This window comes from Mobula birostris, chromosome 1 (genome assembly GCF_030028105.1).
Source record: "Mobula birostris isolate sMobBir1 chromosome 1, sMobBir1.hap1, whole genome shotgun sequence".
NCBI lineage: Eukaryota > Metazoa > Chordata > Chondrichthyes > Myliobatiformes > Myliobatidae > Mobula > Mobula birostris.
The window spans coordinates 29,558,848-29,586,690 of record NC_092370.1 but is presented as its reverse complement, the minus strand read 5'-3'; the positions used below and the strand labels follow the sequence as shown (position 1 = coordinate 29,586,690).

At 40.6% G+C, this 27,843-nt stretch overlaps 1 protein-coding gene across 3 annotated transcripts in view; it reads left to right on the top strand.

Moving 5' to 3' along the window:
* zfhx4 (zinc finger homeobox 4) overlaps positions 1-27,843 on the top strand; it is a 282,983-nt gene that overhangs the window by 232,629 nt on the left and 22,511 nt on the right. For all 3 annotated transcript variants that reach the window (XM_072253378.1, XM_072253395.1, XM_072253386.1), the window contains exons 6-8: positions 4,637-4,773; positions 6,396-6,596; positions 27,517-27,637. In XM_072253378.1, coding sequence (XP_072109479.1) covers positions 4,637-4,773; positions 6,396-6,596; positions 27,517-27,637 — 459 coding nt within the window. The remainder of the gene's footprint in view (positions 1-4,636; positions 4,774-6,395; positions 6,597-27,516; positions 27,638-27,843) is intronic.

Genomic DNA, 27,843 nt, shown 5'->3' with positions numbered 1-27,843 from the left:
CATATTAATAGCATGGTGACTTTCCTTGCAGTACACCAGGCAGTGTCACATTATATTAGATATAGTGAGGCAAGGCACTGAAATTAGAATCCAAATCAGAATCAGGTTTAATATCACTGGCATTTGTCAAGAAATATGTTAACTTAGTGGCAACAGTGCAATGCAATGGATAGTAATATAGAGAAAATAAATAAATGAGTAGATCAATTACAATAAGTATGTGTGTGTATATATATGTATGTATATTAAGACATTGAATTAAAAACAGTGCAAAAGCAGAAATAATAAAAGTGAGGTAGTGTTCAAGGCTTCAATCTCCATTTAGAAATCGGACCGTAGAGGGGAGGAACTGTTCCTGAATCGCTGAGTGTGTGCCTTCAGGCTTCTGTACCTCCTTGCTGACGAGATACAGAATAATAATGAATAAACTCTTCTCAGGCTTCCAGCCGGGCACAGGTATTGGTTATAACTGACGTTTCGATGACCAAACTCTGCCATCTTCATCAGGAATGAGGTACAGGATCATTTAAAGAGCATTGTTTCTGAGTGTACAAACACAGAAGGTCGAAAAGCTCGACTGCTTCTCATGAAGATTAGAAGAGAGTATTTTAGTTAAGCATGTTATAATCAGCATGCTTATTTGCCATTACTACTATGGAGGCTGAAGTCTGGCCAGATTGTGCATCAGCAAAATAGATTTTCGCTTATTATAAGTTCAAAAATCATACTAGATGATGCAATACCAGTTCTAGGAAAAATCAAGCCAAGTTCATAGTTAAATCCCTTGCATTCCTCACAGTATTCAAATGCTTGTGACACCATATTGTAGCATACATTAATTTATCTCAATAATAGGTACATTGGAATAATCTGGATGCAGGATTCAGAATCCCAAGTACAAGTAGCTTTCATTGGACTGAAAATACATCTGGTGAGGCAAAACTCACCCATATCTCATTTATATTGTCATGTTAATCTAGTGTCACTCACTCTAGATTAATTATAATCAAAATTACATTTTCTATGCAAATATATTAATCTGGATAAACTCCAGATTAGTTCTTCACTGTATAAGTGTAATGTGTGTCTGACATAGCTTAAGGAAACGCTTTAATAATATAGTAAACATGAGTAAGATGTAAATTAAGCTTCATTATTCTAAGTAATATTACCAAGGAACTTCATTTATCAGTGAGCTTTCCTTAAACACAAATATTTATTTTTATTTAAAAATTCACTAAGTAATGAAGTCGTGATTCATGATAGATCCATTAAAACGAAAGCATCATGAACATATAATTTGCAATCTGATTTTTAAAGGCATCTTCTTTACAGCTAATCAGAATATTGCTGCAGAATGTATTATTATTCCACCACAGGCATTGTAGTGCAAAGTTTGAGCTTAGGGCTTGATGCATGACTTAGTTTGACATTTAAATGTTGCCATTTGAACTACGGGTCAGTAATGGTTAACCTACTTTTCCATCTCTGTATTTCACATCAATGACAAGGGATGTAAAACGTAATGGAAAAGCACCACTTCTGCTGTTGTGTTTTATTTACCTCCAGTGATTTCAAAATGTTTGAAACCAATTAACACATTTAGAACAGTTGTGCATTTATAAAACAAAAATAAAATTGAAGTTAGTTTTTAATTTTAGAAATTGTATTACTTAATGCTGCAGATCAAGAATTGAATCAAATGAGCCTTGGAAAAATGCAGGCTCTTACTTTTGCAGCCTAAACACAAAAGAACCTTCAAAACGCAAAGATGGGACATAAAATTATTAAATTAGCTTGTAAATGCAAAATTTGTGAACTGTAGATTTTAGCTTGATTTTTAGCAAATCTGTACAGCACTTGGCTCCCCAAATTATCCAATTCCAAACATTGCCATTTGCAAAACCCAGAAAGATATTGTAAAATTTTGCAAGCATTATGTTAAACTGAGGTACAATTAATTCCCATAGAAAATGACAGTCCAGCAATATATTATACAGGTAATTGTAGTTGAGAGTTTGTATTCTTTCTTTTAATTGTTTAATAATATTGTTTTGCATTTGTTTTGAGTTTTTTCATTACATGTTAGCAGTAAGCCTATTAGAATATGGAATAGATCAAATTATTTTTACATATTATGTAAGAATCATTTTGCTTTTTGCATTCCTGACACTTCTAATGCATGTGGATAATTCAGTACCAATTATTACTCGGAACAAAAAAACATACCACAAATACTGATGGCTGAGACTAAGACATAAGTCAAAAATTAATTTAGGAACAGTAGGCATTCAGAAAGGAAGCATAATAGGTGAATGCATTTTATTTGCGCCCAGTAGGCAATAATTGGAATGGTATACTAACTAGATTATTCTATGTTAATAGTGCTATATTATTTTCGAGTTGATAAGCAATGTCAGGGCTATTCTTGAAAATCAAATCTCTCAGACAGCTGCAATCAACAGACAGGTTAATTGCCTGACTTGTAGACTAGATCCGTGCTGTACAAATATCACACACCACATTTTGTTTTGTTGTAATTGACCAAGCTCCTGGGATCTTGAAAAACCCGTGTCATTCTGAGAAAATATCATGTGGCAGCTACTTAGAATAGTGCTTCATTTTATAGGTGAAAATAAAATGAGGTCAGAATACATACATAAGCAGAAACAATTTTATGTTAAGGAATGTGACAGCAAGCTCTAAAGCTGAGTATTAAACATAATGTTAATAAAAATTAAATGTCAGCCATAAATGTAATATGTGCTGCTTAAGGACTTGCTTGTCAAAATATAGCATTTATGAGGTAAAAGTATTTGTCTTCAGACAAAAAATGTCCACTTTTTTCTTCTAACGATAGCTCTTATCATGAAGACAGTTTCTAAGAACATGTAATGGAAATTGCATAAATTAGAATTTACATACTGTCATCCATTTAAAATAGTTCAACTCACAAGTTCATTTAAATTATTTATTATGTATTTGCCAAATAGAATTGTCATTTTATTTTATATATACAGTATGTATATAAACTCTGTGCGTGTACGGCATATACTGTATATTATATATTGTGTGTGTGTGTGTGTAAATAGCACATATACATCTGATGCCAACCAATTGTTCATCCTCATTGCATTATAAGATATATTTTCACAACGTTGTCCAGTGAAGCTATCGTCAATTTCAAGATAATTTAGTTTCAAATTGACTGGAAGATGGTGAAAATTGAAAGTTAAAATTAGAAGTGCTTATAATAAACAGCTGAAAAATGTCAGATGGTGCTGAGCAGGGATGAGATTGGAAAGGCTAGTAAATGAGGTTTTCTGTTTGCTATGAGATGTATGTGACATGCCTACCCAACAGCAGTGTAATATCCAACTAGAATAAAGGATTATCTAGTAATTTGTTGTTGAAGGAATACTGTGATATACTAGGAAATCTGCACTGCACCCTTGTCTCCGATGCATCTGAATTTTATAACGTAGAGTTGGCTAGACTTTTATTCCAAATGTTTGTATCACAGGTAGAGTAAATTTAGCTTGAATTCCATTTTTGAGTGAAATACAATGAGATTCATTACTGTGGCTAAAAAAAAACTTTGACCATCAATAATGATCTAGGAATGCACAGCAGACATAAACATATAATTCTGTTTAGCGCGTAAAACACTGTTAATGTTTACATAGGCTGATCTTTTTGTCAAATGTAGTGTTCTGAACTGAAGCAGATTGAAATCCAGACTGCTGAGCTGGTCAAAGAGTAATATTGATTAATCTTCCAAGCTAGCAAGAGGTTATCTAAACAGCCAAGGAGTAATTTTTAGATTTATCAAGTTGGCCTGTTAGGCAATTTTTGTTTAAATTTCATGAAACAAAAATAACTTTCTGGTTGGTGGAAATTCTATTTCACATTATTGCTTAATCCTTTGGTTCAAATGTATATAAAAGATTTAGCTAGTGGATTTTTTTTCCAAACGAGTACAAAAACATCTGTATATTTCCCATTATTCTATTTGAGTGGTTTTAATTTCCTTGAATGGGTCATCTACAGAATCAAAATAGGGTTGGGCTTTTGTTTCAAAAATATCAAAGGAAATCAACTGCATTAAAAGTCTGAATTACCAGAATCACTTTGTTGAACACAAACGTGGTATCTTTCTGAACAAGTGACCAGTAAACAAGAATTCTGACAATGGAGTTTGTTCTTCCTAACCAGTGGGAGGTGCTTATGATCTGTTACCACTCACAATGAGGTGCTGATAGACTTAAGATATATAGAAAAATTGGGGTGAACTACTTACATGTGAAGGCAAACTGATTCTCATATGAGAAAACAAATACCTTTTAATTATTGTAGTTTGCCATTTCTAGATATGATGAGTAGCAAAACAACCACCTTACTGCTTTGTGTTAATAGAATGTAACACTTTCAATTAAAATGTTTTAATTCTGGTTGTTTGTTTGTGAGAAAATGAAATAATTTACAAGTTTTCCCCTTTAAATGACAATCTAAACCTAGAAGGTCTTTTCACCAGATCACAGAAGTAAAACTCATGAATAATTACATATAAGATCTTTGATTTTTCCTTCGCTGATGTGTTTACATATTGATATGCTGATAAATTATATTCTCTTAGAAGGAACTGACGTGATATGTCCAGAGCCTCAAGAAAGCTCATTGCTGGAAAAGCGGTCACTACTGCAGGGGGGAGATGAAGACCTTCCTTCCAAGAGACCTCGCTCAACTGGTAGCAGTAAACCCAGTCAGGAGCAGGTATGAGACAAGAGAACCTTCCTTCACGAACAGCAGAGATTCTGCAGAGGTAGCAAATCTCAAGCTACACACAGTAAATGCTGGAGGAACACAGCAGGTCAGGCAACGTCTATGGATGTGAACCAACTGTCGACCTTTTGGGCCAAGACCCTTCTTCAGGACTGGAAAGGGAGAGGGAAGGTTAGAAGATGAGGGGGGGGGGGGGCAGGGGAATGAGAACAAGCTAAAGGGTGATTGGTGAAACAAGTGGGTAGGGGAGGGGGAATGAAGTAAAAAGCTGGGAGGTGATAGGTGGAAAGAGAAAAGGGCTGGAGAAGAAAGAATCTGATAGGAGAGGATTATGGATCATGGGAGAAAGGGAAGGAGGAGGGGCACCAGGGGGAAGGTGATAGGCAGGAGAGAAGAGATCAGAGGGCAGAGTGGAATAGGAGAAGGGAGAGTGGAGAAAAGTTACAGGAGGAGAAATTGTTGTCCATGCCATCAGATTAGAGGTTACCTAGATGGAATATGAGGTGATGCTCCTCCAACATGAAAGTGGCCTCATCATGGCAGAAGAGGAGGTCATGGACCAACATGTTGGAATGGGAATGGGAATTAGAATGGAAGTCACACTTTTTACAAATGGAGTGGAGGGTGCTCGTCAAAGTGGTTCTCTAATTAACATCAGGTCTCACCAATGTAGAGCAGATTGCATCAGAGGCACTGGATACAGTGGACGACCCTGACAGATTCACAGTTTACCTCACCTGGAAGGACTGTTTGGGGCCCTGAATGGAGGTGAGGGAGAAGGTGAATAGGCAGAGTCGCATTTCTGTCGCTTGCAAGGATATGTGCCAGGAGGGAGATCTGTGGGGAGGGCGAATGGACAAGGGAGTCACGGAGAGAGTGACCATTGAGGAAAGTGGACATTGGGAGGAGTGGTAAAGATGGTTTCTGTGGTCGTGTCCCAGTAAACATGGGAAGAATGATGTGTTGGATGCAGCGGCTCATGGGGTGGTAGATGAGGACAAGAGGAACTCTATCCCTGTTAAGACGGTGGGAGGATAGAGTGAGCACGTCGTCCTTCACTAGCTTTATTTTAATTTCTGCTTTTTATTTATTTCCAATTAATTTTTGTGTGTTTACCAGCAATTATGTTTTGAAGGTTATCTGACAACTATGAGATTTTTCAATTAACATAAATTTATGTAAATCATACAGTTTTCATTTATTGGTTAAAGCCAATTTGTCTTAAATTCTGGAATAGATGCAAGGCATTCCTGTATTGTAAACAGGGGCTTATATCAAAATACTGGAAACAGCAAAATACAGCAGGAATCTTAATTTTTCACAATGATAAAACTATTTCAAAGAAATGCACTTGATTCACAATTTTATTGTGAATTGTCAGGACAGTTTGATTAGGCACTTTATCAGTATAGATAGGCCATTGCTGAAATGAAAAAAAATAAACATTGTATTCAATTTGACTTCATATTTTATGAATATACTAGTAATATTTCACTGCAGAATGAAATAACATGCAAATCATTTACTTAAAAAAAAGACAGAGCACAGGAAGTTTTACTGTTATGTTCCACTAGCTTTTAATATAAATTGTATTGCATGCTATTTGGTTTCAGCTTTACCAATGCCCTTACTGTAATTATAACAGTAAGGATGCAAACAGAATCCAGATGCATGTCATGTCCCAGCATTCCATGCAGCCCGTCATCTGCTGCCCTCTCTGTCAGGATGTCCTCAGCAACAAGATACACCTCCAGCTGCACCTGACCCACTTGCACAGCGTGGCACCTGACTGCGTGGAGAAGCTACTCACAACCGTAAGCAGTTTAAAATCTACCTCAATAAGCCGCGTTTTCTCTTCATATTAAAATTCATCCGTGTTCAAATTACAAGTCTGCCAGCTGAGAACTTATTACACTTTACAGAGTGTAATGTAATCCTACCATGATTTATGCTGTATAATAATTTCTGACGGCCCGACGCTTAACGGAAAGTTCCACACCAACACTTTGAACTAAAATTAGATATATAAATCCAGTGCATTCAGAATAAACATTTTTGATCTCCAGACACTGTAGTAGTCAAGAAAATGAATAACAAAAGTAAAATTCAAAGGAGAGCACAGTGTAAGAATCAGTGGTTGTTGGGCAAGTCAAAGGTCAACTTGGTGTTGAGCACATTTGTTTAAAATAAAGCAATATCAATTATTTATGAACACAAGAAGGTAAAGGGCTAGTAGAAACATGCAACATAGTCAACAGCAAAGCAGTTTCAAGGAAATCTTTAAGCCATGTAGAAGAAAAATCTACTTTGAAGATTAAATAGATTTCTGAAAAAACAATTTATATGGATGTATGATGAGAGGAATAAGAGGTAACAGACGTGTGGTATGAATACTTAAGGTGTTGCCTTTGCCTCAGTATCAGCATAATTGCATCTGACAGAAGTTTATGGGCTCAACTCCCACTCCAAATGATCCCAACACATGCTAGGATGACTAGCTGGTGCAGTACTGAGAGAGGGTATTGATCTGAAAGCACAACAAATGTGAAATGTCAATGGGCTCTAAGATATTTTTGAAACTCTTAAGAATGTTGGTATTTCAGAAACTTTTGTAAATATAGGCAATTGTATGTGTTATATTTCAAATGGTGACATGAAAGAAATTTAGCTGGGGTAGGGCACTGAAAGCCTGTGCTAGTTGGTGGGAGTGTTCAAGGACATCTTCAATCTGTCACTGCTGCAGTTGGAGTTGAAAAGGGCTACGATCATAACAGTGCCCAAGAAGAGCAGGGTGAGCTGCCTCAACAACTATTGTCCTGTGGCACTCGCATCTAGAGTGATAAAGTGCTTTGAGAAAGATGGTCATGTCTGGGATCAGTTTCTGCCTTAGCAAGGACCTGGTCCCACTGCAATCTGCCTTTCGCTACAATGAGTCTACAGCGGTTACAATCTCACTGGCTCTCCACTCGGCTCGCATCAGCTGAAAAATAGTAATTCTTAAGTCAGGCTGCTGTTTATTGACAACAGCTCAACGTTCAACACGATCATACCCTCAGTTCTAGTCAAAAGGCTCCAAAACCTGGACTTCTGTACCTCCCCTGCAACTGGATCCTTGGCAGACTATAGCCTCACTGGGAGACCACAGTCTGCGCGGATGGGAAATAATATTCTCTCATCGCTGACTGTCAACACTGGCTCACCGCAAGGATGTGTGCTTAGCCCACTGCTCTTCTCGCTCTGGACTGTGTAGCTAGGCACAGCTCAAGTGCCATCTATATACTTGCGGACAACACTACTATTGTTGGCAGAATTTCAGATGGTGATGGGGAGGGGTGCAGAAGAGAGAGAGATCAGCTGGTTGAATGGTGTCACAGCAACAACCTTGTGCACAATATCAGTAAGACCAAAAAATTGACTGTGGACTTCAGGAAGAGAAAGTCGGGGGAACATGCACCAGTCCTCCTCGAGGGATTAGAAGTGGAAAGGCTGAGTGGGTTCAGGTTCCTGGGTGTGAATCTCTCTGAAGATCTATTCTGAGCCCAACATAATAGAGGCCATGACAGTGGCTGTATTTCATTTTCAGAAGAATTGGAATGTCACCGAAGACATCCACAAATTTCTACTGATGTACTGAGGAGAGAATTCTTAACTGGTTGAATCACCATCTGATATGGAGGGTCTGTTGTACAGGATCGGAAAAACCTGCAGAAAGTTGTAAACTCAGCCAGCCCTATCAAGGGCACTAGCCTCCCCTGCCTTGAGGACATCTACAAAAGGCAATGCCTTAGAAAAATTGGCATCCATTACTTAAGACCCCATCACCCAGGAACTGCCCTCTTCTCATTGCTACCATCAAGGAGGAGGAACAGGAGCCTAGAGATGCAGACTCATCATTTCAGGAACAGCTTCTTTCCCTCTCCCCATCAGTTTTCTGAATGGACATCGAACCCAGGAACATTTCCTTTCTCAGTATTTTTCCCTTTTTTTTTACAGTACTTAATTATATATACACGTAGTACTTATAACATAGTGTTTATTTCTATGTATTGCACTGTACTGCTGCCACAAAACAAAAAATTTCAGGACATGTGCCAATGATATTAAATCTGATTCTGATTCTCAAGGGGTGACCATTATTGAGCACTTTAATACCATCATTCCAAATAAACTGATTCCTAAGCTCCGGAACCTGGGCCTTAGCACTCAGATCTGCAGCTGGATCTTCAACTTCCTCACAGACAGGACCCAGGCTGTAAAAATAGGGGACAAGCTCTCCTCTACAATCACTCTGAGCACCGGTGCCCCACAAGGCTGTGTACTCAGCCCCCTGCTGTACTCACTGTACACCCAGGATTGTGTAGCCAAGTTTCCATCGAACTCAATATATAAGTTTGCTGATGACACCACAATTGTAGGCCGTATCTCCAGTAATGATGAGTTTGAGTACAGAGAGGAAATTAAGAACCTGGTGGCGTGCGAAGACAATAACCTATCCCTCAACGTCAGCAAGACGAAGGAATTGGTTGTTGACTTCAGAAAGAGTAGTGGACCGCACGACCCAATTTACATCAGTGGTGCGCAGGTGGAACAGGTCAAATGCTTTAAGTTCCTCGGGGTCAATATTACGAATGAGCTGACTGGGTCCAACCAAGCAGAGTTCACTACCAAGAAGGCCCACCAGCGCCTTCCTGAGAAAACTAAAGAGATTTGGCCTGTCCCCTAAAACCCTCACTAATTTTTAAAGGGGCACTGTAGAAAGCATTCTTCTAGGGTGCATCACAATCTGGTATGGAAGTTGTCCTGTCCAAGACCGAAAGAAGCTGCAGAAGATCGTGAACACGGTGCAGCACATCACACAAACCAATCTTCCGTCCGTTGACTAACTTTACACCGCACGTTGTCAGAGCAGTGCTGCCAGGATAATCAAGGTCACGACCCACCCAGCCAACACACTTTTCGTCCCTCTTCCCTCCGGGAGAAGGTTCAGGAGCTTGAAGACTCATATGGCCAGATTTGAGAACAGCTTCTTTCCAACTGTGATAAGACCTCTGAACGGATCCTGACCCGGATCTGGGCCGTACCCTCCAAATATCCGGACCTGCCTCTCGGTTTTTTTGCACTACCTTACTTCCCATTTTTCTATTTTCTATTTATGATTTATAATTTAAATTTTTAATATTTACTAATTTTAACTATTTTAATATTTGTAATCCAGGGAGTGTGAAGTGTAGAATCAAATATCGCTGTGAGGATTGTACGTTCTAGTACCAATTGTTTGGCGACAATAAAGTATAAAGTATTTATCACACCGTCAATGTTCAGATCACCATGAATAGTCAAATTAAAAACAACAGGTCATACCTACAAGATCCTGTAAGGAATTAAGCAAATTTGATGGTATGCGTTATTAATATAATTGGATTTTAAGAAAGAATTTAATAAAATTCCACATCTAAAGCTGTTAAAGAAGATTAGGACTGGGAATTTCTTTGCAGCTGTTCCCAGTTTTGTGTTTTAACTTTGCCAGCAGAAACCTCAGGAGCGGCTCTGAGGAAATTCCTGGTCTTATGGTATTAATAATCAATTAACTAGCCAACTTGAAGACCTCTAAAAAGAAATTAAAGGTGATGGAAAGCCTCCCCTTTGAGGTCACTGATACATGGGCTCCTATAAGAGGTTCTCCTAAGCCCCAGCTGTTTATGCAGCTCTCACAGTGTAGGGTTCAGGTACAGTGCCTTGTGAAAGTATTCAGCCTCCAAACCTGTGTTCACATAGATGAGTGTTACAACCAGAGATTTTGATCAATTTAACTGAGAATTTCTATTTGTGAATCACATACACCTTGTTTCACAGTAGAGTCCAAAAAAATAGAGAAAATTGTAAAGCTTGAAAAACTAAAATTACAATATTTGAAATATCAGCAGTTCAAAAGTACAGCATTCACCACCCTTGCTGGTACTTAGTTGAACCATAAGCCCATAAGACATAGGAGCAGAAGTAGGCCATTCGACCCATCGTCTTCTCTGCCATTCAATCATGGGCTGATCCAATTCTTCCAGTCAACCCCACTCCCCTGCCTTCACCACATACCCTTCAAAATGGCCTGGCTAATCAAGAACCTATCTATCTCTATCTTACATACATCCAGTGACTTGGCCTCCACAGCCACTTGTAGCAACAAATTCCACAGATTTACCACCCTCTGACTAAAGGAATTTCTCCGCATCTCAGTTCTAAATGGATGTCCTTCAATCCTGAAGTCATGGCTTCTTGTCCTAGAATCCCCTACCATGGGAAATAACTTTGCCATATCTAATCTGTTCAGGTCTTTTAACATTCGGATTGTTTCTGAGATCCCCTGGCCCATTCTCCTGAACTCTAGGGAATACAGCTCAAGAGCTGCCAGACATTCCCCATACAGTAACCCTTTCATTCCTGGAATCATTCCTGTGAATCTTCTCTGAACCCTCTCCAATGTCAGTATATCCTTTCTAAAATAAGGAGCCCAAAACTGCACATAATGCTCCAAGTGTGATATCACGAATGCCTTACAGAGCCTCAATATCACATCCCTGCTCTTTTATTCTATACCTGTAGAAATGAATGCCAACATTGCATCCGCCTTCTTCCCAACTGACTCAACCTGAAGGTTAACCTTTAGGGTATCTTGCACAAGGACTCTCAAGACCCTTTGCATCTCTGCATTTTGAATTCTCTCCCCATCTAAATAATAGTCTGCCCATTTATTTCTTCCACCAAAGTGCATGACCATACGCTTTCCAACATTGTATTTCATTTGCCACTTCTTTGTCCATTCCCCTAAACTATCTAAGTCTCTCTGCAGGCTCTCTGTTTCCTCAACATTACGCACTCCTCCACCTATCTTTGTATCATTGGAAAATTTAGCCACAAATCCATTAATACTGTAGTCCAAATCATTGATATACATCGTAAAAAGCAGAGGTCCCAACACTCGACCCCTGTGGAACTCCACTGGTAACCAGCAGCCAGCCAGAATAGGATCCCTTTGTTCCCACTCTCTGTTTTCTGCCGATCAGCCAATGCTCCACCCATGCTAGTAACTTCCCTGTAATTCCATGGGCGGTTATCTTGCTAAGCAGCCTCATGTGCGGCACCTTGTCAAGGACCTTCTGAAAATCCAAGTACACCACGTCTACTGCATCTTCTTTATCTACCCACCTCTCATAGCTATTACAGCCAGTAGTCTTTTTGGACATGTCTCTATTTGCTTTGCATAATGTGATGGAGCAAAGTTTTCCCATTCCTCCTTGCAAAATTGCTCAAGCTGAGCCAGGTTATTTGTGGAATGGAGGTGGACAGCAATTTTGAGATCTTACCAGAGATACTTGATCGGGTTAAGGTCAGGACTTTGACTGGGCCACTCAAGGACATCAATTAGCTTCATTTGAAGCCACTCCATTTGTTCTGGCAGTGTGCTTTGGGTTGTTGTCCTGCTGAAAGATGAGCTTCCTCCCAGTTTACGCTTTTTGGCAGAGGCTAGCAGGTTTTTATCTAGGATCTCTCTGTATTAAGCAGCATTCATCTTCCCATCAGTTCTGAGCAGATTTCTAGTCCGTGTTGCTGAAAAGCATCCCCATAGCATGATACTACCTCCACCATACTTTACAGTAGGGATGGTGTTACCTGGCTGATGTGCAGTGTGGACCTTCTTCCACATTTCTGCAGTATCTTCTAAGCGAAGCTTTGCAAAGTCTTCATAAGCAAGGATATCCCTTTTCTTTAGGTAGGGCTTCTTTCTTTCCACTCTCCCATAAATACCCCTTTGTGCAAGGCCTTAGAGACTGTGGAGCTATGAACTTCATTTTCAGTTCCAGCCATGAACTTCTGCAGCTCACTCAGAGTGATTGTTGGTGCCATATTGTTCTGGAGGTTTAGAAGGATGGCTTGATCTAGGCAGTTTGGCTGTGGTTTCATATTTGTTTCCACTTTTTCACGATGGACTGCACAGAGCTCCAAGGTATGTTCAGTGCCATTGAGATGTCTTGTACCCTTCCCGAGATTTGTGCTTCTCTATTACCATTTCCCCACCTTGTCTTGAATGCCTTTGAGTCTTCATTTTTGTTTGGTCTGTTGAAAATCTACCAAATTTTTGGATCTTACAGAGAGAGGGGTTATTTATTCTTATGAATTCATTGAAAACAGGTGAGCCTCCAATTTTCTATATCAACAAATTGGGTGAGTTGGTAAGGTAACACTGTATATAAGACCATTAGACATAGGAGAAGTAGGCCATTCAGCCCATCAAGTCTGCTCCACCATTTCATCATGGCTGATCTCAGATACCACTCAACCCCACACACCTGCCTTCTCGCCGTATCCTTTGATACCCTGACTGATCAGGAAACAATCAACTTTAACATATGCATGGACTTGGCCTCCACTATATTCTGTGGCAGAGCATTCCACAGATTCACTATTATATTGCCCCTCAGAAAAGTTAGCATAGTAATTACAAAGGGGATGAATACTTTTTCAGTCTCTCAATTTTGGTTTGTAATTTTTAGTAAATTGATGACAGATTTTGAAATTTTTCTTTTGATTTGACATGATGCACAATGTTTTGCAGATTAGCTCAAAAATCCAACTTAAATATATATTAAATTTGGAAAATGAGACAGTAAAATGTGAAAATAGTTGTGGGAACTGAATAATTTTTCAAGGCACCGTATATGAAATTTCCTTCAATCAAGCATTGTGGCAGGCCGACTCGTAAGAAAAAATTATAGCAATCAAAGAAATCTAGACACTCTCAGCAGTTGGCTTAAGTATAGTAAATGGGTTTTGGTAGAAATAAGGGTAAAATGATACAAACCGAAATAGCAGAAAATGTTGGTTGCACAAAGAATTGGTTTGTATGGGCTGTCCTAATCCTTACAAATTTGTTGCATAAAGGGTACTTAGTGCATTATTGGATATATTTTGGATTCTTATTTTCCTCTGTTTGGCATTTTAAATTATTTCCCATTTCGGTTAATTCTCACAGTGCAAGAAATCTCCTTGTTGTTTGCAAATGTTCAGTGTTGCATAGAAATATAGAAACATACAGCATACAGTATGGGCCCTTTGGCCCACATTGTTCTGCTAATCAATATACTTACTCCACGATCAATCTAACTACACAGTGCTTGATTCTCCATTTGTCCGACATTCATGTGCCTACCTTAACTGTCATTGGTAAAGCCGCTACCACCATCACCATTCCAGCCACCCACCGTTCTCTTTGACATCTCCCCTAACTTCCCTCCACTCACCTTAAACAGACATCCTCTGCTATTGGCCGTTGTGACCTTGGGGGAAGAAGGTGCTGGCTATGTCCTCAGTCTGTGCTGTTCATAATATTATACACCTCTATCAAGTTGCTCAAAAGAGAAAACCCTAGCTTACTCAACCTTTTCTCATAAGAAAACTCTCTAATCCTGGCAGCATCCTGGTAAACCTCCTCTGCATCCTCTCTAAATCTTCCACATCCTTCCCCATGATGAAGCAACCAGAAGTGAACACAATAGTTAAAGTGTCATCCAACCAGAGTGTTATGGAGCTGCAATATTACCTCGTGGCTCTTGAACTCAATCCTTGACTAATGAAGGCCAGCACACCATGCGCCTTTTTAACTAGCCTATCAAATTACTCCCAGTAAGATGGTGGTGCTTTTGATCGCAGCAGCTTCTACAGGATCAACCAAAGGGTGTTATTGTCCTTTTTGAACATAATTGATATGATCACGAGACCCTGCTGAACTTTAAACACTTACAGTACTCAGTTTTACCGCATCAACAAGTTGCTTGTTTGTAGAGAAACTGAAAGATCTGGACTTAGCATGGATCGTGCTGCTGCTTGAGTCAGAGGCGTCGGAGGAGTTGGTGCGCGAAGGTGGTGTGCAGTCCAACAGCAGATGATTGTCTTAGTCACTTTTCTTGTGATCGCAAGACCCTGTTTGGACATTATTAATGTGGAATGCTGCAAGTCCAATTCACTGATTTATTGACGGACGCTGTGTGGTCTCGGTTGTAGTCAGTATTAGGCCTCAAGCCAAGGTGTCATCTGACTACAGCCACCCAGGAGAGAGGCGTTGGAGTCGGTGTGCTTCACCAGAGGCGGTGTGGCTCGGCACCCAAGCCGGGCTTGGTGCCTCCCTCCAGTGTTTGCTCGGCAGAAGACAAGCAGTATTGTGTTCAAGTGACATACACACAATGCTGGGGGAACCCAGCAGACCAGGCAGCATCTGTGGAAAATAGTGAACAGTCGACTTTTCAGGCCAAGATGTGTTCAACTACAGGCTCCTACAGCATTCATTGGCTCAAGGTCTTGGACTATATATTTTCTTGTGTGACAATATTTTACTGATATCTTCTGTGTGCCTTGTGCTGTGTGTGACTGTTGGAACTGTGTTTTACACCTTGGCCCTAGGTTAACATTGTTTCAATTGGCTGTATTCAGGGGTATTCATGTATGGTTGAATGACAATTAAACTCGGACTTGAACAACTTGTGCAGCAACTTTGAAGGATCTATAGACTTGAACTCTCTATCCCTCCACACTGTGGTGAATCCTGTTGTTAAACTTCTACTCTGTCTTTATGTTCAATCCTCTGAGGTTATTCACTTCACACTTTTCTGGACTGAACTTCATCTGTCAATTTTCTGCCCAACTCTGCATCCTGTCTATATTACAATAAAATCTGCAACACCTCTAACCTTTGCGTCATCTGCAAATTTACGAATCCACCCCGCTGCTTCCTCATCCAAATCACAGGAGTGCTGGAACAGATCCGTGTGCAGGACCACTATTCACCAGGAAGGGAATGCTCCATCCACTACCGCACTCCACCTTCTGCGGGCAAGCCATTTTCCAAATCCACGCAGCCAAGTTTCCCTGGAGCCCATGCCTCATGGCTTTCTGGATGAGCCTACCAGGAAAAACCTTGTTGAACACTTTACTAAAATCCATGTACACCACATCCACCGCTCTACTTTTATCAATTTGTTTTACCACCACAAAAACCTATGCTGACTATCCGTTATAAAACCATGCTTCTCCAAATGCTGGTAAATTCTGTTTCTAAGAATCTTTCCCCATAGTTTTCCCACCGCTGACATATGACTTGCTGGTTTATAATTCCCAGGATTATCCTTATTACTTTTCCGGAGCAAAAGAACATCTGCATCCTCCAATCCTGTGACCAAGGAGGACACAAACATCATTGTCACTGCCCCAGCAGTCTCTTCCCTTGTTTCCTGTAGTAACCTGGCATATATTCCTTCCAGCCCCAGGGACTTAGCTATCAATATGCTTTTCAGAAGCTTTCTTAACCTCAACCTGCTCCAGAACCTCCTCTACCTCCTTAGCCTCCAGGCACCTGCTTTCCCCTTTATCCTTGAGCATTTCTGCCCTCACTCTACACGGTTGTGTAGAACACCTTGTCACACTGGTGTTCTGGAGTAATACTGCATATCAAAGTACTTGGCAAAGCCACAGTTGGTCTTTCATGGCAGGTAAATGTTTACAGTGGTGTTACTTGTATTGAGAAGAAAAAGGTGAAATCTGACATTTATTGGATAGCAGAGAAGGAAACTGTGATAATTACTGATTACCCTGCCAAGAAGAGAGAAAAAAATCTAGACTTTTCATATGGATAACAAACTTAGAATTTGTTGCTCCAGAAATGAGGTAGGTTAGGATGGGAACATTTGGAAGAGGGCTCACAAATAATTTGAATTTCACTATATGATAAAATATGTCAGAGACTGCATTAAAAAGAGTGTGGATATATTAGCCCAGAAGAGCCTCCTGTATTTTCATATTTGTACTTAAGCAGAGCTGCATAGCACTCTAACACATTGTAAATTTCATTACGATTGTGAGGTGTACAAAACAGAGGTGTCAAGTTTCCCAACGAGGAATGTTTCAGAGCATGCTTTTCAACAGAATTATTCCCTAGTCATTCAGCAACACTTGTCTAAATGTTGGAGAGTATTGTTTATTCAAGAATAGCTGGTGCAGTGGTCGAACCGAGAGGAGGGACAGAGCACCCAAGCGAGGAAACCTGGACTGGATGATTGACAACATCATTTGCAGGAGAATATTCCCTGTGCTAGGGAGCCATGCAGATTCTTCCAGGCACTCATTCCAGGGCAATCTGTACAAGGAGCAATAGCTGATGTGGCCAGTCTTTAAATAATTGCACTTCTAGGGCAGCACAGCGTGGCGGTTAGCGAAATCACCTTACAGTGCCAGCTGTAAGATCAGGGTTCAATCCCCACCACTGTCTGTAAGGAGTTTGTACTTTCTCCCTGTGACCACCCATGTGGGTTTCCTCCAGTTGCTCCAGATTCCTCACAGATTTCACTGTATGTAGGGACAAATAAGGCTAATCTTTCTTTAATCCCTCTTACCTCTTTGTGACGTCTGCAGTAACACATTCCTTTGCCTCCTCTTGTGGGCCAATGTCTTGTCTTCCTGGGTGACCACCTGAATGAGCCATACAGCAAACTTTATTATATACACTAGATTCGTGGCAGCAACCTGGAACGATCCTGATGCCAGGAATTTGAGAGTGAATGATTTTGAGGAGCTGAGAATAGTCCAAATATGCATAAACATTTGAGATTGTGGTATGATACAATTAACAGAGAAGTGCTCCCTACAAGACCAATGGCTCTCAGAAGAGTCCAGGAATGGCTTGTTTCCTCAGAACATCTAGGCTAGAGGTTCCAAACCTGGTGTCCACAAACCCTTTGTTTAATGGTATTGGTCCATGGCGTCAAAAAGGTTGGGAACCCCTGCTCTAGGTGGATAAGATGACCTTGTGCTTCCTTCTCTGTTTTCGTAGTTGCCTGTGATATCATCTTCTGGTCCACCTTAATGTCATCCAGCAAGAGCAAGGCAAACCCCAAAGCGGGTTTAGTTGTGAAGGCAGAAATGTTGTTAAAGATGTCAGGAAGGTGGTTTTATAATGCAAGCAGAATTTAGGATAAGCACCAAGAATTGGTGCTGAGAATAAGCTTCAGAGAGCTGTGGATCAGGTTGAAAAGGAATTCCGTTTGTGAGTTTGTCCTTTGAAGTAATGATTTATTGACATACATTGTGGAATAGGCCCTTCCAGCTGCGCTACCCAGCAATCCCCTGATTTAATCCTAGCCCAATCACAGGCCAACTTAAAAATGACCAATTAACCTACCAGCCAGTGTGTCTTTGGATTGTGAGAGGAAACTAGAGCATCCAGAGGAAACCCATGCAGTCCCTGGGAAAATGTACAATCACCTTACAGGCAGCAGCGGGAAATAAACCCGGATTGCCTGTACTGTAGAGAGTTGTGCTAACCACAACACTACCGTGCTGCCCAAGGTGCCAGGAAAAATAGGGCTAATGAAATATGACCCCCCCCCCCCCCCCATCGAGCAAGCAAGATCTGTTCTTATTCAGACTAGTGAAGCTGAAAACCACACTGCACACTGCTATTAGACTATAAGACATAGGTGTAGAATTAGGCCATTCAGCCCATGAGTCTGTTCTGCTATTCCATCATGACTGATCCCGGATCCTACTCAACCCCATACACCTGTCTTCTTGCCATATCCTTTGGTGCCCTGACCGATCAGGAAACTATCAACTTCCACCTTAAATATACCCATGGACTTGGCTTTCACCACACTCTGTGGCAGAGCATTCCACAGATTCACCACTCTATGGCTAAAAAAATTCCTCCTTACCTCTGTTCTTAAAGGGCCCCTCTTAATTTTGAGGTTATGCCCTCCAGTTCTAGATACCCCCCCCAACAGGATGCATCCTCTCCACATCCACCCTATCTAGTCCTTTCAACGTTCAGTGGGTTTCATTGAGACCCCCCTGCATTCTTCTAAATTCCATTGAGTACAGGCCCAAAGCTGCCAAATGCTCCTCAGATGTTAATCCCTTCACTCCCAGAATCATCCTCATGAACCACCTCTGGACTCTCTCCAATGGCAACACATCCTCCTGAGATATGGGGCCCAAATTTCTTGGTGATCACCTGGCGGAGGATCTCACCTGGTCCCTCAACACCAGCTCCATAGCAAAGAAAGCCCAGCAGCGTCTCTACTTTCTGTGAAGGCTGGGAAAAGTCCATCTCCCACCCCCCATCCTCACCACATTCTACAGAGGTTGTATTGAGAGCATCCTGAGCAACTGCATCACTGCCTGGTTCGGAAATTGCACCATCTCGGATCGCAAGACCCTGCAGCAAATAGTGAGGTCAGCTGAGAAGATCATCGAAGTCTCTCTTCCCGCCGTTACAGACATTTACATCACACGCTGCATCCGCAAAGCAAACAGCATTATGAAGGACCCCACACACCCCTCATACCCCTCATACAAACTCTTCTCCTTCCTGCCATCTGGCAAAAGGCACCGAAGCATTCAGGCTCTCACGACCAGACTATGTAACAGTTTCTTCCCCCAAGTCATCAGACTCCTCAATACCCAGAGCCTGGACTGACACCAACCTACTGCCCTCTACTGTGCCTATTGTCTTGTTTATTATTTATTGTAATGCCTGCACTGTTTTGTGCACTTTATGCAGTCCTGGGTAGGTCTGTATTCTAGTGTAGTTTTTGTATTGTTTCATGTAGCACCATGGTCCTGAAAAACATTGTCTCGTTTTTACTGTGTACTGCACCAGCAGTTATGTTTGAAATGACAATAACAAGTGGCTTGACTTGACTAGAAAACTGTGAACAATACTCCAAGGGCAGCCTGACTAGTGTCTTGTAAAGCCTCAGCATTATCTCCTTGCTTTTATATTCTATACCCATTGAAATAAATGTCAACATTGCATTTGCCTTCTTTACCACATTTTCTCAACCTGTAAATTAACCTTCTGAGAGTCTTGCACAAAGACTCCGGTTTCTTTTCAGATAATAGTCCACATTATTGTTCCTTTTACCAAAATATATTATCATACGTTTCCCAACACTGTATTCCATCTGCCACTTTTTTGCCTGTTCTTCAAATTTGTCTAAGTCTTGCCGCAATTGCATTGCTTCCTCAGCACTACCTACCTCCAGCTATTTACGTATCATCCGTATCAACAAAGCAAAGTCTGCTTTGCCACAAAGCCATCAATTGCCCTATCTAAATGATTGACAAACAATGTGAAAAGTAACGCTCCCATTACTGTTGAGAAAGTTGTATGCCTCACGTATGTTTTACTAGCACCAAGACATGTGGAAAGTTAGAGATCAAATTTTCATATGAGGTAGATTGGAAATGGGTGCAGTCTGGATTAAGTTTATCTAAATGGAGCAGCCTTGTTTTCCAGTGTAAAAGGAATTAATTTTTCGACCATCCAGCAGAAGTACATGAAGAACAGGTGGGTATTTTAATATATGGGCAATTACGTGGCGTTAGTTTTGGCGTGAATTGCAACGTCGTCTATGACCCTGTCATTTCCAATACTCTGATTCTGTGACAGTTGTTTAAAAATAGCCATTGAGAGATAGAAGTTATAATAGACACATAGCCTCACCTCATCTTCAGTCTTGTATTGATTTTTAAGCAGTCACAGAGAATTACATGCATAAAATATATAGTACCGAGTTGTTTTCATACTCTTCTCCTAGTCTGGATGTATTCTTACATCAATTTGGTTGAATTGCTCTTAATCTTGCCTTTATGCTTCCCTCCAGGATTTGTTGTGGACACTAATCTGATAATCTAGCGCAATAGGAGTACTCTATTATTTGAAGAATTGTCCTTTAGCAGAATTATTACACCAAAGCCACAAATGCCTGTTCACTATGTTGAAATGGACTTTATATAGATCTCACGATACTAAGTAAAGCTCAGGGACGTATAGGTTGCAATCCACTCTACAAAAACCGAGCAACCTTCCATTTATCCCCTTGCTGTTTATGGGGCCTTGTCGTGTGCTGTGTGCCAGCAAAATAACAGCCACTCAATTCAAATAATTTATTTTCATCTAAAACACGTTGGGACAATTCCCTGAGGCTAGGTAAGGCTTTCTTTGTGACATATCAATCAGTTTTCTTACGCAGTTTTAGTTCACAAGGATTGCGAGAGACGAAGTTGGTCCTCTGGAAGACCGGAATGGTAATCAATGTGTGGAGCCAAAATTGATGGGGGAGATCTTAAAAGATCTTTTTGCATCTGTATTTACTCAGGAGATGGACACAGATTCTACAGAAGTGAGGCAAAGTGGCATCAACTTCATGGACCATATACAGATTACAGAGGAGGAGGTGTTTGCTATCCTGAGGCAAATTAGGCAGGATAAATCCCCAGGGCCTGACAAGGTGTTCCCTTGGGTCCAGCGGAAGGCAAATGCAGAAATTGCCGGGGGCCTTGCAGAGATATTTAAATCAACCTTAGTGAAATGTGAGGTACCAGAAGACTGGAGGATGGCCAATATTGTTCCACTGTATAAGAAAGGCTCTAAAAATAAACTGGGAAATTATTAATTATAAAAATTATATTCTTCACTGATTGAATATAGAATATAGAATAGTACAGCACAGTACAGGCCCTTTGGCCCACAATGTTGTGCCGACCCTCAAACCCTGCCTCCCATATAAGCCCCCACCTTAAATTCCTCCATATACCTGTCTAGTAGTCTCTTAAACTTCACTAGTGTATCTGTCTCCACCACTGACTCAGGCAGTGCATTCCACGCACCAACCACTCTCTGAGTGAACAACCTTCCTCTAATATCCCCCTTGAACTTCCCACCCCTTACCTTAAAGCCATGTCCTCTTGTATTGAGCAGTGGTACCCTGGGGAAGTGCTGGCTATCCACTCTATCTATTCCTCTTATTATCTTGTACACCTCTATCATGTCTCCTCTCATCTTCCTCCTCTCCAAAGAGTAAAGCCCTAGCTCCCTTAATCTCTGATCATAATGCATACTTTCTAAACCAGGCAGCATTCTGGTAAATCTCCTCTGTACCCTTTCCAATGCTTCCACATCCTTCTTATAGTGAGGTGACCAGAACTGGACACAGTACTCCAAGTGTGGCCTAACCAGAGTTTTATAGAGCTGCATCATTACATCGCGACTCTTAAACTCTATCCCTCGACTTATGAAAGCTAACACCCCATAAGCTTTCTTAACTACCCTATCCATCTGTGAGGCAACTTTCAGGGATCTGTGGACATGTACCCCGAGATCCCTCTGCTCCTCCACACTACCAAGTATCCTGCCATTTACTTTGTACTCTGCCTTGGAGTTTGTCCTTCCAAAGTGTACCACCTCACACTTCTCCGGGTTGAACTCCATCTGCCACTTCTCAGCCCACTTCTGCATCCTATCAATGTCTCTCTGCAATCTTTGACAATCCTCTACACTATCTACAACACCATCAACCTTTGTGTCGTCTGCAAACTTGCCAACCCACCCTTCTACCCCCACATCCAGGTCGTTAATAAAAATCACGAAAAGTAGAGGTCCCAGAACAGATCCTTGTGGGACACCACTAGTCACAATCCTCCAATCTGAATGTACTCCCTCCACCACGACCCTCTGCCTTCTGCAGGCAAGCCAATTCTGAATCCACCTGGCCAAACTTCCCTGGATCCCATGCCTTCTAACTTTCTGAATAAGCCTACCGTGTGGAACCTTGTCAAATGCCTTACAAAAATCCGTGTAGACACATCCACTGCACTACCCTCATCTATATGTCTGGTCACCTCCTCAAAGAACTCTATCAGGCTTGTTAGACAGGATCTGCCCTTCACAAAGCCATGCTGACTGTCCCTGATCAGACCATGATTCTCTAAATGCCTATAGATACTATCTCTAAGAATCTTTTCCAACAGCTTTCCCACCACAGACGTAAGGCTCACTGGTCTATAATTACCCGGACTATCCCTACTACCTTTTTTGAACAAGGGGACAACATTTGCCTCCCTCCAATCCTCTGGTACCATTCCCGTGGACAACGAGGACATAAAGATCCTAGCCAGAGGGTCAGCAATCTCTTCTCTCACCTCGTGGAGCAGCCTGGGGAATATTCTGTCAGGCCCCGGGGACTTATCTATCCTAATGTATTTTAACAACTCCAACACCTCCTCTCCCTTAATATCAACATGCTCCAGAACATCAACCTCACTCATATTGTCCTCACCATCATCAAGTTCCCTCTCATTGGTGAATACTGAAGAGAAGTATTCACTGAAGACCTCGCTCACTTCCACAGCCTCCAGGCACATCTTCCCACCTTTATCTCTAATCGGTCCTACCTTCACTCCTGTCATGCTTTTTTTCTTCACATAATTGAAGAATGCCTTGGGGTTTTCCTTTACCCTACTCGCCAAGGCGCTCTCATGACCCCTTCTTGCTCTTCTCAGCCCCTTCTTAAGCTTCTTTCTTGCTTCCCTATATTCCTCAATAGACCCATCTGATCCTTGCTTCCTAAACCTCATGTATGCTGCCTTCTTCCACCTGACTAGATTTTCCACCTCACTTGTCACCCATGGTTCCTTCACCCTACCATTCTTTATCTTCCTCACCAGGACAAATTTATCCCTAACATCCTGCAAGAGATCTCTAAACATCGACCACATTTCCATAGTATATTTCCCTGCAAAAACATCATCCCAATTGACACCCACAAGTTCTAGCCTTATAGCCTCATAATTTGCCTTTCTCCAATTAAAAATTTTCCTGTCCTCTCTGATTCTATCCTTTTCCAAGATAATGCTAAAGGCCAGGGAGCGGTGGTCACTGTCCCCCAGACGCTCACCCACTGAGAGATCTGTGACCTGACCCGGTTCATTACCTAGTACTAGATCTAGTATGGCATTCCCCCTAGTCGGCCTGTCCACATACTGTGACAGGAATCCACCCTGGACACACTTAACAAACACTGCCCCATCTAAACCTTTGGAACTAATCAGGTGCCAATCAATATTAGGGAAGTTAAAGTCACCCATGATAACAACCCTGTTATTTTTGCACCCTTCTAAAATCTGCCTCCCAATCTGCTCCTCAGTTGAAACTGAGGCGCAGGAAGGAGGAGGGAGAATTAGAAGGACAACTGGCTACTGTTAAGTCCCTCATTATTTTTGCCTCATTAGCACTACAATAACCTAACATCACTGGGCAATCTTGGGTAGTGCATCTAAGAGGGGAAGTAGGCGGCAGGATTGCTCAGAAGGCCTGCCCAACACCCACTCTCCTCGGTAGTGTTTACATGGAGGATGAGATCAAAGAAGAAATAGAAGAAATGGAGCCAGTGGTACAATCCAGCTTTCATCCATTTTCCACAATGACCTAATTTGAAGGAATTTCAGCCCCCTGTTTTATTTCAATAAACTTAGAACATATGTGCATTAGCTGTTCAAGGATAATGAATGCCAATCCTGTCTAAGGAGGATTATGTATCCTTTTCAAGTAAATGAAGCATATACCTTTCCATCATGTTTTACAACTTTAATCTTTGGGGTATGACTTAAAACTTGATCTTGTATTTTAAAGTAATTTCTGAATTACCTATAAAATTTAATAATTAGTAAAATATTAGTAGGCATAGGCCTTTAATTAAATATAATTTTTAAGACCACGCCAATGTTAATGTGTTTGCCTGTGCTTATAACAAACTGATATAGTGGGTTGAGCAGCATCTGTGGGGAAGAAAGGAATTGTCCAGGTTTCAGGTCCGGATCTTGCTGTGGGGTCCCATCCTGAAACATTGGCAATTCCTGCCCTCCACAGTTTACTTTTCGCTCCATATTACAGCATCTGCTATTACTGTGTCTCCATATACTATATATAACATAATTTCAAACAGTTCATCTTTATGCAAAGAAATGTTTATTACAAGTCATTTTTCCCAAATGAACTTTACACTCTGTGGCCACTTTATCTCTGTAGATGTGAGTGCTACTGGACTCACATCTCATTAAAGCAGCTCACCCTACTCTCGGGCACTGGTATAATTGTTGATTGGTTCAAGCTGACAGGAAAGGAGCAGTAACTCAAATCACCACACGTTACAACAGTGATGTGCAGAAGAGCATCTCTGAATGCACAGCACATCAGAATTTGAAGTGGGTTGGCTACAGCAGCAGAAGACCTCACTGGGTTCCACTCCTGTACCCAATTATGTGGCCACTGAGTGTGTTTTCTAATAAATTTATCTTCACATTCTTCATAAATCAAAATTCTAAGCAAAATAGTTTGTGCAGGGTGTAGTTCGTAGAATTAAGACATGATCCCTACATATATATTAAACCATATCAGAGAGAAAATTTGATGCTGCTGAATAACCATAAATAATTTCATTTTCTATATAGTCCTTTTGCACATTTTAGCAGTAGAATTAGCAAAGATATTGGTGGTGCATGAGCTACTTCTGAAGCATTAAAGTATGATTTTATTAGATTACCTGTTTTGATTTTTACTAATGTAATCAATAAGAACTGTAGCTCTTCAGTTACAAAGAGGAAATGACAGAGCTAACATGGGTTTTAATTAAAAAGTTAGTAAGACACATGATGCAGGTTCCCTGAAGCTCCAGAACATAAGTGAAAATTGTTTTAAACTGGGTATTCCTATAATAAGGATAGAAGGTAGTTGTATTGAAAAAGGAAATACAAAACTACAGGCAAAAATGAAGATTAAGAAAAAAATAGAAATCTGAAATAAATATAGAAAACTCTCAGTAGATTAGCTAGCATTTATGAAGGAGGAAACTAGAGATATCATTTTGTGTTAATGACCTGATCTGAACATCATTCATTCATTATGTGCTGTGTCATATGACATGGGCAATCATGGTTCTGACCATGATTGTTCTTGGCAAATTTTTCGACAGAAGTCCTTTGCCATTGCCTTCTTCTGGGCAGTGTCTTCACAAGACAGGTGACCCCAGCCATTATCAATACTCTTCATCGATTGTCTGTCTGGCATCAGTGGTCACGTAACCAGGACTTGTGATATATACCGGCTGGTCCTATGTTTTCACTGATCGGGTGGGGGTGGGGGGTAGGGGTGCTAAGCAGGTGCTACACTTTCCCTAAGGGTGATCTGCAGGAGTGGAGGGAAGGAGCGCCTTACACCTACTCTGGTAGAGGTGTACAGTATCTCTGCCCCGCCACCCTAGATCTAAACATTGAGGTATAATTAATTGCTGTTTAGACTTGGAATCCTACAAAGGTAATAGAAGTATTAATGTCAATAACCAAAAACATGGGAACAGATACATTATCATGACGGCCGTAACAGATTTGTTGAAGGGAAATTGTGATGCCAAACAAATTGGGTTGGATTTTTTGATATCATAACAGAGGAGTAGAACTGGTTTGGTTGACTTTGTGGTTCTAGGCTTTCAAAGGGTAGTTGACAAAGTGGAATTTATGAATTGTCATAATGAAATTCAAGCCAGTAGATTAAATGAGAAGCAGCAGCAATTGTGTATATAAGACAGACTGCAGAGAGAAGTGGTGAACTGTTGGTTTCAGAGCAGTGTTCTTGAAAGGAGGTGGGAGACAAATTTAAGTCGATTGCTGCCGTTTCTTTGCACAGGCTTCACATAGCCTTTGGCGCTGAGACCAGATGCTACCGGGCAACTGCCTTTTGCTGACCGAGTGTCTGACAAGGCAGGATCATTTCCTTAAGTGGGTTTCCAAGAATCTTTACAAAAGGTTGACAGTAACTTGATGATCAGTTATGTGAGAACAAGTAAAACCATGGCAAGTAAGAGGTGGTTCTAACTCCTGGAACTCTCTACCCGACACCACTCCCTTTCATAGAATGCCTACAGTAGTTCAAGGCAGCAGCTCGCTACTACTTTTTCAAGGAAAATGAATATAGACCTTGCCCAGATCCCAAAACAAAGAATGAAAAATTGCTATGATTCCTGCTACAGTTGCAACAGTATTTCCAGAAGGCGAAAAATATAAAGCCTCTTAATGTTATGGCTTATGAACAAAAAGACCTCCTGGTCTTATGGGAACTGATTCTCACTCTAATATCGTTGTCTTTCAACAGACATTTTTGAGTCCTCTAGTACCACAAAAGAGTGATATTTTACATCATAAACCTATTCTCCCAATGCCCCCCCAACCCATCCCTACACATCTGCATCCCACCTATAAAAGGTAGAAATTAATTTTCAAAATAAGCATTAAATGTGTAGGAGCAAATTCCATTCTGTTTGCCTATCTACATGCAACCCATACTAAGGGTAATAAAGGAGCTAAAATTAGCTCATTTACTCCAACTGTTAAGACAAGATAAGATAAAACTTTATTTATCCCAAAGGAAATTATTGTTGCAAGGTTGCTCAGTCAGAATATATGCTTTAAATACAAAATATAAGCATTGAGGTATGCAAAAATACAAAATGTGCATTAAAAAGTAATAGTACAAAATACAGATGTGCAATGAAACCATATTCTAATGTACTTAAGGAAGAGGAATTATAGTTGCTATTACTCTTATTCCGTCAAGTTATATAAGGTCCAAAAATACTTTTTTTGGTTAAAGTTTTACATAAAAGTTTAATAAATGGAATTTTCTCCATAATTTCTACTGGCAAAGTTCATTGCTTTCCCTTTGATAAAAAGAATGCATGGAATGAGATACAGAAAAATGTGCCATCCAGATGAAATGGCTTTTTTTTTCTATAAATAAATACAACAGTTTTTTGTGTAATATCTTCATGTTGATATATTACATAGTCTCATGTCTTTTCAAAGGTGTCTCTTCCAGATGGAATGAACTCCACCAGCATATTGCCCTCAACTGGTCTGGACAAACTGCAAAGTTTCTTTAGCAATCCTGCAACAGCAGCTACAGAAGAATCATGTAAAGCATTGGGTAAGCATTGCAATGAAATGGATGCAAGCTTTCTGTATAGTATATGGCTTATGTGAGACCTGTGTAATAAATTACCCAGCTGGTAAAATGATGATTTGAATGCTAAATTAATTTGCTCTAACTGACTGATCCTTCAAATGTGCTTTAACAACTTATTTTACATGGGAAGAGATAGGCTCCGCTGCTGACGATTGCAACAAGGTGTG